The 11,801-nt window shown below is 35.1% G+C and overlaps 1 protein-coding gene across 1 annotated transcript in view; it reads right to left on the reverse strand.

Annotated features, from left to right (window-relative positions):
* Positions 1–11,555, reverse strand: part of LOC150092825 (uncharacterized) — an 82,669-nt gene extending 71,114 nt beyond the window's left edge. Inside the window, exon 1 of the mRNA XM_090414544.1 lies at positions 11,261–11,555. Within this exon, the coding sequence (XP_090270670.1) occupies positions 11,261–11,320 (60 nt within the window). The 5' untranslated portion in view covers positions 11,321–11,555. The remainder of the gene's footprint in view (positions 1–11,260) is intronic.
* Positions 11,556–11,801: the final 246 nt, after the last annotated feature.

Below are 11,801 nucleotides of genomic sequence, written 5' to 3' on the forward strand. Positions count from 1 at the left end.
AATTGCTTCCAGTATGTTCATGTATATCTTGAAGTAAACAATGTTTCTAACTACAAAATATCCAATCAATGGCAGTCCTGTGTCCACTAGATACCTGATGTGTGAGACAAACACATTTACACAAAATATTCAGTCAAATGGTAGCATGATACAGTAGTCAATAGGAACTGGAATGGATTGATTGCATCCAATCAGAGATGGTATAGTAAAAGATTGCCTCACTGCTAGATTCTAGTCAGCTGTTATAAACAAGCAACTCAGGACACAGTGGGAACACTTATACAGATAAACAAAGTGTAAAAAAAGTCACTTAGTTAAATGAATTTTAGTCCTACTGAGAACAAGACTACTGTGATGATCAGCACGAATCAATGGACTACTGTGTTACATTAACAATTTAGCTGTTATGGAAAGTGTTTTCACATGCTAGGTATCATGCCACTCCTAGATACTGGCTAAGAATATTATTATAACTGAATATTAATGTCAATCAAGTGCATACCTTCACATTCAGTTTATCAATCTCATAATAGTTACTTCCAGTGTGATAACACACCAAGTCACAGGCAAACTGTTTGGAAATGGTTCAGAAGCAGGATGATCATGCTATACTTCACTTGCACTCAGTCACATCTCACCACAAATGGGAATTTGTGGGATGAAATGTTTACGCAATGGATCTATCACAGTCCAGGAGCCAACTGCAGAATGCAGTATGAAAATTAGTGGAATTTATTACTAGTTGGCGCTTTCAGAAAATCATGGAGGAGTTACTTAGTTATTAGGTATACATAACTAACAACTAGATAATTCCTAGTTATTAGGTATTATCTAGTTTATTATATATAGTGTTGACTCTTTTTCTAATAAAAAATTATTAATGGGCCAAATAATGATTTATATCAGAAAATTCATAATTAGCCAGCTCTGGTGTCAGGGTAAGTAAACACTGCTAGATGCTGTGGGTTCAAATCCAAATGTGACATGGATTTCTAGAAGTAAAGTATTAAGGATCTTCATCGCCCAATATCAAGACTTTGCTTGGACATCTGAAAAGCCACAAGAGTAGCAAAAAGAACCATCTGGCTTGACAAAGTAAAATTTATGGATTTTCTTCTTTTCCTTTTCCCCTCTTTTACCTTGTGGCATCAAGGGTTTTCTATTTATTTAACAGCAACCATACTCAAGGATAAGGTGGTTAGCCCTATGCCTCCCAGTGTATCATGTCTGTAGAAGCATTAAGTTCTCAAGACTAGTTTGCCTGCTTGTGGGATGAAAAACCCCAGATAAACCAGGGAGAAAAACCCTACAGTCCATGCCCAATACCAGCTAACTTGGCTAGGTCTGAGAAAGATCCTAAGCTCCTCACGTCAGTGAAGGGAACTGAACCCAGGCCACTCCTTTCCCAGGCATATGGTCGCAAAGCGCATAGCCACTCGGCTAACTACATGGACTTTCATGGATTATCGGATCTTTAATTTGTCAGCTTTACTAAGCACTCCAGAATTCCAATTGCTTGGATTATTGTAAAAAGAAAGGATAAGCAAAAATCCATTTTCTTTCATTTTTTTTTTTTCATTTTATACAAATTATGGACTCTATAACCATGTTATCTTCTTCTCTCTTCCATCATCTATGTGGATGATGATGAGGCTGAATGAACTCTTTCCACTTCTGTCTGTCCCGGGAGAGTCCAAACAATTCTGTCCAGTTTGGTGTCACTTGTTGTGATTGGGTTTTCAGGTCCTCTTTTATTTTGTCTATCCATCTAATTCTGGGCCGTACTTTGGATCTTTTACCTTACATCATTGTATTCAGGGATTTAGATGGTAGTCTTTCTGTTCCCATTCTGGTCACATGGCCAAACCATCGCAGTCTTCTTTCTTGGATTTTGTCTATTACTGTTATTTCTTGTTTTAGTCATTTCCTTATGTCTTTGTTTCTTAGTTGATCCAGCAGAGATACTCCAAGTAATCTTCTTAGCCAACCCATTTCAGTAACTAATAATTTTTCTCTTCAGCCTTTTTGAGATTCCAGCATTCACTTCCATAGAGGAGTATTGAAAGGACCATTGTTTCATAGATTCTTACTTTTGTTACTTGTTTGATGTCTCTTGACTTCCATATTTTATTAAGTCGTCCAAAAGTTTGGGATACTTGACTGATTCGTCTGTCTATATCTTTTATAATTTCACCATTGTACTCAATAACTTCTCCAAGGTAGGTGAAATTTTCAACCTTCTCTAGATTCTTACTATCAATTTAAATTTTCAGATTGGTGCTGCTTTTTTCCTATTTGCATAATTTTTGTTTTGTCTATATTTATATTTAATCCAGATTTTATACATTCCTCCTTTATTTTATCAGAAATTCTCTGTAGATTTTCTTCTGTGCTTGCAAGTAAAGCAATGTCATCTGCAAATTTTAAATTTGTCACACTTTTCCCATATATTTTGATTCCAGAGTCTTCATTGTTTAAGGCCTTATTGGTTGCTTCTTCCAGTGCAAGATTGAACAGGTCTGGAGACAGATTGCATCCCTGTCTTACTCCGCTCTCTGTGTGGAACCAGTTGGTTAAGGTGTCCTCCATTCGTACTGCACTTTTAGATTTCTCATACAGATTCTTTATTATTCTTATAGTTTTGTTGGGAATTCCAAATTCTTCCATACTTTTCCATAGTTCTCTTCTACAGATTTTCGTTATACTCTAGTGTCTTTTCTACTAGCCGTCTTAAGGTGAATGTAGTACTACGACTAATTTAATTTCTCTTTTCATTTTTAATTTTATTTAAATTTAAATTTTAATTATCTATACCATGGCTGTAGAGTCCATAAATTGTGTAAAATGAATGCTGATCACCATGTAACACTAAAGCAAAGGATCCATTTTCTTTAAAATTTATAATTTCATATTTTTTTAAACAAAACCAACAAACTCAAAAGGATGCTAAAATGCTTGTCCAGTGCTGGTTTTTAAAGCCATCCATGTTTATGAAGCTCTGAACCCACTTCTTTCACCAAGAACAGTTGCTTTTATCAAATGATCTCCCAAACATGCATATTTCTCAGCCACTTTCAGATGCGTATTTCTTCCAAAAAAAATGCAGTTGAGTTTTTAAGAAAAAAATTATTTTCATCTAATATTGGTGTGGATGAAATTTCATATATATCAGTGAGTAAAAAAAAACTTTAATTTTCCTGTATTCAAAATGCGATACTTTAAAAAAAATAAATTAAAAACTAATATATATATATTATTGAATAATACCTTCAACTGAGTCCCAGAATTCATAAACTGAAGCCAGGGAAGCAACCACAAGCTACCTATTGCTACACAATTCAGTCAATCATATTAAACCAATTACACATCTTCTGGGTTAATTGCCAATTTGCATATCTTGCAAGAGAAAAAAAAACTTGAGCTTCTGAGAGCAAAATTCCCTGCCTGTTACTACAGAAATACTGTTAATGAAAAAAGACCCTTATATTTTTTTTTACAAGAAATTCATCATCATCAAATTCCTGCCATGTACCCTCAAAGGGTGTACAGGATATGATAGTACTACATGAAAAATTTACATCATTACTAACTCCCTATCTACAAGTTTCCTCCAAATCAGTCTGTTACTTGTCAAGACTCCAACATTACCAGATCTTATATTTCTATCGTCTAAGGCACTTTGTACCGTAACAATCCATCTATATCTTGGTCTTCCCACGGGTTGTTTTCATGCCAACCTGGCAGAGAACACTTGTTTTGCTAATCATTCATCACCCGTTCTGTTTAAGTGACCATACCACCTGAGATTAGCTCTGCAAATGAATTCCTGGATGCTGACAATGTCAAGTTCTTTTAATATCCTCGTTTTTAATATGATATTGCAATTGATGCCATCTGTTCACACCTCTAATCTTTCTCAGGACTCTCATATCTGTGGTCTCTAGTCTTTGGTCAAGTGTTTTACTTCTGACCCAGCTCTCAGATCCATAAATTAAAACTGGTTTGAACACTGTCTTGCATACAGCTAATTTAGTGTTCCAACTAATTTCCCTCTTATTCCATATGAATTTATTCAATTGACTTCCTACCATACCAGCATTGTTGATTCTGGTGTCTATTTCCATATTTAATTTGCCATCTTCACTAAAAATCGTGCCTAAGTAGCTGAAATGTTTTACTTGTTCCACAAGTTCTCCGTTCACACGCAGTTGACATTTTCAATGATTCTGTCTATTTTCATTGTCTTTGACTTTTTATTGCTGACCTTCATACATCTATTACAATATTACAACATTTATTCAATTTAGTCAGGGAATCTTGCAGACTTGTAGCAGATTTATTTAGACGTATAACATCGTCTGAATAAACCATTAACATTTCCAATTGTGATATCAGGTTTAATACCACTTTCTTTCATAATATGATCCATATAGATAATGAATAAAAGAGGGGATAATGTACATCCTTGTCTCACACCAGATTTAACATTAAACCATCTTCCTGTGCTTCCTTCAATCCTAACTGCTGATTTACAACTCAAATAAAGACTAAGAATTGCTTGATATAATGTCCCATTGACACCATATAACTGTAGCGTATTGAATAGCTTCTCTCTTGGCACCTTGTCATATGCCTTTTCCAGATTGACAAAACTTAAATACAGATCTTTGTTATATTCCCATAATTTCTCAGCTATTTGTCGTAGAGTGAAGATCTGATCCTGACAGCCTGTATTTGGTCCGAATCTAGTTTGTTCTTCACCAAGCTTTTCTTCCACAATTCTTCTCAACCGTTTTTCAAGTATACTAACATAAATCCTACCAGGAACACTCAGTAGGGAAATACCTCTGTAATTCTCACATTTAGTTTTATTCCTTTTCATATATGGGTACTATGAGAGCTCTACTCCAATCATCGGGAATTCGTTCCTCTGTCCATGCCTTCTGAACTATGCAGTGCAGCCCCTGTAAGACTTTTATACCATCATACTTGAGAATTTCTGGTCGAATATCATCTACTCCTGCTGCCTTTCCACATTTCAAGCCTTTGATGGCTTTTTCTACTTCAAATATATATATTTATTCCCAGTGCGGTGCTAGGGTCTTTGCCGCCCACATGCAATTTCTATCTAAGTAGCCCTGTAACGAAGGGGACAGCAGTGCCCCCTTTGTAACAGCGCCCCCTTTGTGAATGCCTGTTTCCGCTGGAACCTGTGAATTCCTGACTGTATGCCTGTTGAGTGTTTTTTACCACTGTGCTTTCACTGCTTGTTTCATTTAGCAATTTTTCGAAGTAATTACTCCATACTTCAAGGATATCTTTTTCTCCTGTTTTCATGTCACCTTTATCATCTCTAATTCCTTATACAGCACTCTTTCCTCCATTTCTGAGCTTCTTCAACAACCTCCAGAATATTTTGCCACCTTCTTGTTATTTATTTTCTATGTTCTTTGCCAAAGTCCTCCCATGACTTTTTTTTTAGCTAGTTTTACAAAGTGTTTAGTTTTCTTAGATTTGTCTCTGTATTCTCTAAGAGCACAAAGCTGACTTATTTGCCAGGAACTTTTGATATGCTTTCTTCTTTTCCATCACTGCCTCTTTTACTTCTTGTGCTGGTTTTTAAAGACATCCATGTTTATGAAGCTCTGAACCCACTTCTTTCACCAAGAGCTGGTTCTGATTTTTCTATCCTTGCAGACAACCTCACCACATGCCTCCCTGGCTGAATTAATCAGTGTTTTCTATAGGGCTTGCCAATGAATCTCCAATGTGTTGGTTCCTGTTCTCAAACTCTTTCATTTTTTCTTCAATAATCTTTGTGTATTTTAGTCTACAGCTCACATCTGAGAGTTGTTCAACTGTTATTTGCTTTAAAACTTTCTTGCATGTTATTCTTTTCAATATGAAATTCAATTTTATCCTGCTCAACACTAAATAGTGATCACTTCCAATTTCAAATCCTCTGTACACTCTGGTGTCCTACATCAGGGAGAAAACATTACTACCAACAATAACATAGTCAATGAGACTTTTCTTATTCCTTGCCTCTTCTCTCCATGTGAATTTGTGCACATTTTTATGTTGGAACATGGTGTTAGTAATAACCAGTCCATGTCCTGAGCAGAAATCCAACAGGTATTTGATTATTATTAGCTTTGCTCTTTTCTCCAAATTTTCCCAAAATATTTTTGTATGTCTCACAATCACTTCCTACTCTGCTGTTTAGATCCCCAACAAGGACCAACTTTTCCTTTTTCATTGTGTCAGTAGCTTTTTCTAAAGCATCAAAAAATTCCTCCACTTCTACCTTAGTAGAACCTTTTGTGGGACCATAGGCACAAATAAGTCTCATTGTCCAGTTACCCATTCTGATATTTGCCCATATCACTCTACTTGAAATTGCCTGTCATTCAAGAAGATTAGCCTCATATTTTGTGTTGAATACTATGGCTGCTCCTTCTTTTCTTTGATTGTCATTGCCTGAATATAACATTTTGTATTTATTACTCAGAAAGGTCTCACCAATTTTTATCTTTTTTGTTTTTCAGTCACCCGTATTATATAAATCTGGTACTTGTCTAATTCCTCAGGTAGCTCCATTTCTTTGCCATTCAGGCTTCTTATGTTGATAGTACTGATCTTCAACTCTGGTGATATTGAGTCTATGTGTTTTAGAGTTTGTTCCAGTAGCTGACTTTTCGCTGTTCACCCTGGTTCCATGGCGAAAAGAACAGGGGCCTTGTTTCACTGAGAGATGCCCCAGCTGGCATGAAATTTTGTCATGTTGTACCATCATTTTGTATTTTGGTTTAAGCCGATAAGAATACAATTTGGTCGGCTAAATCCCCAAATTGCCAGCCCATCCTAGTTCGTTCAGTATTCAGGTAGATATCCAATAGGGCACACCACGAGAAGGTGAAGATTTGACATTAGGTCAGAAGCCCTGGTCGGTTCTCCGCATTCCTTTAAAGGCTATGTGGAGGTCTCCTCTCAGTTATACAGCTTTGACTCTTAAGCACCCCACAAGAAATTTATTCATATATCTATTTATAAAAATTATATTAATATGATTATTAATATTATTATTACGTGACACCTTCAAAGAGCCCAAACGAGGGAGGGCACATGTTCTAGAACTCTCTATCTCGACTGTGGAGATGGAGAGCTCAGTGATGAACTCTCCATAGATGAACATAGAAATAGATGAACAGTGAGAGCACATGTTCTAAATTTTTAATTTAGAACATATGCCCTCCCTCAATCCACCAACTACAGCGAACACGCATTATCTACACCAATACCACTTACTGTCCACTACCACCACTAGTATTTTCACAGACAATCATAAACATCCCTACTCATGACGGGATTCGAACCCGCAGCATTTTGGCTGGAGAGCAGATACACTAACCACTTGGCCAACCATGCTGGCATATAATTATCATTATTAATAATATTCCAAATAATAATGAATTAATTATATTAATAGTCATGAAAATTCTTTATGTGTGAAGTATGTTTACTTACATTTGAATAAAGGATTAAACCAAGAATATAATTTCTTAAATAGCATCTTAAATTTCTAAAAAATAATGTAAGACTTGAAAAAAAATTTTTTTTTTAAATCCTAGTTTTAGAAACAATTGTTTTTTTTTTTTTTTTTTTTTTTTAAAAAAGGACTTTTGACAGTGAAAGGCTAGGTTGCCACTTTCATGTGGAGGTGGCAGGCATTCCTCCCAGGAACTCAATTTTTTCATCCTATAGAACAAGCCTAATCCATGATATAATTAACATACAAGAGTAATAGATGGTATTTTTACTTTCAAGGAAGGCAAAAAGCAATAATAATTTTTTTTTCATTTGATCAGTTTTCTGCAATACAGTAATTAAATATATAGATAAACAGAGAAATTACATTATTATTACATTATATATGAACAGTGAAATCGACAAGCTGTGTTGGAAAAGAAAATGCTGTAGAGGAGCTACAAGACAGTTGGTGGTGATTAGATCCATGAGGAGTATGAAATGCAGGCTAGGAAGGTGACGAGCATGGTAAAGGTGCAGTAAGAGAAGAGACTGGCTGGTCAGGCCAAGGTTAACTTAAAGGAATTTTTTTGCTATATGGCAAACACAAGGGAAAGAATAATTATGGCTGGGTGACACTGGTGGATAGTCATGGCAGCAGAATGACAATTGCAAAGGATATAGTGGAATTATTGAACAAACATTTTATCTGTAAATATCATACTGGTGCAAATGATGTGGTAATATAGAAGAGAGGCAAGTATCAGGAGAATTGGAACTGAAAGAATCAGAGGTGTATCAGGTGATTGGGTTAGATGTTAATAAAGCTGTGAGAATGGATGACAAATCACCACGTATTTCTAGGAACATGCACAACACTTGCCTATGCCCTAGACTTAGTTATTTAATGAAAGTCTTGCAGCGAGTAATGTTCCTAAGTGGTGGAAAGAAAGTAAAATAGTACCCATTCACAAGCATGGTTCTAGGACAGAAGTTTCCAATTACAGACCAGTCTGTATAACTGCAGTTGTAATTAAGATGTTGGAGAGATTGGTTAGAAATAGAATACAAAATTGAATGGACATAGCATTCTTTATGATGGTGAGCATGCATTTGTAAAGGGTAGGTCTTGTTTTAGCAATTTACCTGCATTTTATAAGGATCATCATATACAGTGATATTCTTGGACTTTGCAAGAATGTATGAAGGTCTACCATCAACATGATAAGTTGATGTACAGGCTGCAGAGGATGTGAATAGATAGTATATTGGCTAGATGGATCGGAGATTGGGTTTCTGAACGATACCAGTAAGTTGTGTATGATGGAGCAGTGTCTCAATAAAGGAAGGTAACCAGTGGCATGTCCCGGGGTTCTGATCTTGTACCCTTGCTGTTTAACTCATTTGTAAGTGATATATCATGTGGACTGACTGGGGATCTTCATTTGTTTGCTGATGATGCAAAGTTGGAGAGATTTATAAGTAGCACTGCTGATGTTAATTTCCTTCATGAAGATTTGAACTTTTGATTTGACAAAGGAGTGAGGCTGCAGCTTTAATATTAATAAGCAAGGTGCATTTTGAGTGCAGAAATATGTGGCTGTGTACTCTATTGACATGTCGTACTGCATGAAGTGGATAAGATTCGAGATTTGGGAGTGATAATTGACAGTAGACTGAAGTTTAGAGGACATATTGCAAGTGTTGCAAAGACTGCACACAGTAGTGCTGCCATGATCAGAAGTACTCTAGTACATAGGGATAAGGAAGTGGTTGTGCCACTGTATAAGTATTGGTCAGACCACAGTTGGACTACTGTGCTTAAATTTGGTCTACTGGTTTTTAGTGTGATGTGGAGACATTGGAGAGGATCCAGAGATGAGTCCTAATACAATATTAGGACTTTGGAATGATGGCTATGAAGAGAGGTTGAAGAAATGTGGATTGCAGAGTTTGGTGGATAAGAGGAAGAGGCGATAAGATAGAGACATTTAAGTTAGTGGGAGGATCTTATCAGATTAATCCAGATTGGATTATAAAACGAATAGAAGGTGAGAGGGGAAAAATCCGAGGCCAACCCTGGAAGCTATGTAAGAGGGTGGTAAAGATGGGTGTGAGGAGTCGATTTTTTACATGGAGAATTATCAGTGAAAGGAATGCATTACCAGAATGTGTTGTTAATGCAAGGATTGTTAAGGATTTTAAGATTCAGTATGATAAATATGTTGTCAGTTGAATGAACCTTCCACCACAATGAGTCTGCAGACTCCATGGTGCAATAATAATAATAGTATATGAAATAGATTTACAATTCTCCCTAATAATGGAATTCCTTATCATTCTGATATGCTTTCCAATGGAAAAAATCTTATTACAATACCAACTTCAAAAATCCTGTACTGAAACACAGCCATGCAAGAGGCTCCTTTAATTCTCAGAAAGATTTACGAGGATAAAATTAATATGTTAATCTCAAGGAGTTTCTGGGAATTTTTAGCTCTGGAAAATTCATATCCCTGATGAACTCAGAAGTGAAAAATAAAGCACCTTTCATCAGTATCACTAGAATGTCTTGGCCTACATAGTCCATTACCTTAGAAATGGGCAACTGTATCCAAGAATATGGACCGGGACTTTTCTCTATAAATGTGTGTAAAAGTTCCTCTCATTTTTCATTTCTATAATTTTCAAAAAATGATTTATCTCTTCTCCAATTCTATGGTGTCAGCAGTTTTGCAATGGTTCATTCTACAATAATGTTAAACAATGAAATCACTCTGAAGTAAACATTGTTGAATATGCTTGATCATTCTAAAAATGTGTTGTCGTATTGAGAAAACAAAAAAAAAAAAAGCATTCTGAAATTTAACAAGCATTCCCCATCTCATTAAAATACTACCATTGAACATACTGCACTGTAGAATTATTCCTATTTATTGGAGAAAAAAAAAAACTTTGCTCCCTATAGTTGTATGAACGTATTATAAGATATTACTGTGGGGCAGCTTCAGCAATAAAAGTTTGTAAAACAGCAATGAATAACTATGTATATAGCAATAAATAATTATGTATATTTTCATACTATTGGGAATTTATAAACATTTACAGTACAACAAGAACCATGCACTTTAAACTCAAATTTAAAGAAAATCATATCAATTATAAAGATGGCTTAGAATGTATAATTATTAACATAATATAAATTATGTAAAATACACACACAAACACCATGATTTTGTGTTCATCTACAGATTTCGTTCCCAATACCTTATATCCCAATGTGTCTTAATGTGTGCACTTTTAATAATTATGAAATTGACTTCTTCCTCAATATTTTGTTGTGTACATTTTTTTTTAAATACTGGCACTTTTAATTAATCGGCGAAAATAAAATCTTTTTTATTTTCATTTTTATTTAGTATCAGGCAATTTTTTTTTTAATTTTCTGTTTGTATTGTTCCATATGGGTCATCCGGCTACTAATCGAGCAAAAGCTCCTTCAAGTTACCAAATTTTTTGGCCTACCTTATTTGTACGGAACAGTGCATAACTGAACCTAATTTATGTGAAGCGGAAGTAGGTACTGACACAATACAAAAAAAACTAGAATATGTGAAGGATATATAAAAAGTGGAGCACTAACAGTGTATATGTATCATCAACAGTGCTATATTTAGAACATCAAATTTGCTTCTTCAAGTCCATGTTTTAGTAACTCAGTTAATATATTTACCCCCTGTGCGGCATCTTCCTTATTTTTCTCAGCCAAGTCTAACAAATAGTTGAAATCCATCTTGAAGATAGAAATGGCAGGAATGATGATGCAGGCAGATTCAGTATTCAAATTGGATGTTCAACATCCAAAGGCACTAAAATAAGAAATCAAATTTTATTAAGTTTCTCTCTATCTTTAACAAATATCTCTTTCCAGAAATAAAAAAATTTCCAAAAATAACACCCTATATACAACAACTCCTGGGACAACATATGTATAATTTAAAGGGGCACTGGTGAACATCTGATTGCTAAAATATATACACGCAGACGACCATACGTCAGTGAATATATGATATAACCCAACAGCGCCACCTATGCAATAAGATACTAAATGAGATAAAATAAAATGATTATATAAAAATGCATTAAATCAAAATTTCCATTACTTCCTACCACACCACCTAGACTAAATTATATGTTTTTAGACTTCTTTTTAAAAAAGTTATTCCAATAAATTCGCATGAAAACATATTAACATTAACATTAACATTTCTGGC

This window comes from Typopeltis vanoorti, chromosome 25, assembly GCF_054136105.1.
Source record: "Typopeltis vanoorti isolate ZY-2024b chromosome 25, IOZ_Tvanoo_1.0, whole genome shotgun sequence".
NCBI lineage: Eukaryota > Metazoa > Arthropoda > Arachnida > Uropygi > Thelyphonidae > Typopeltis > Typopeltis vanoorti.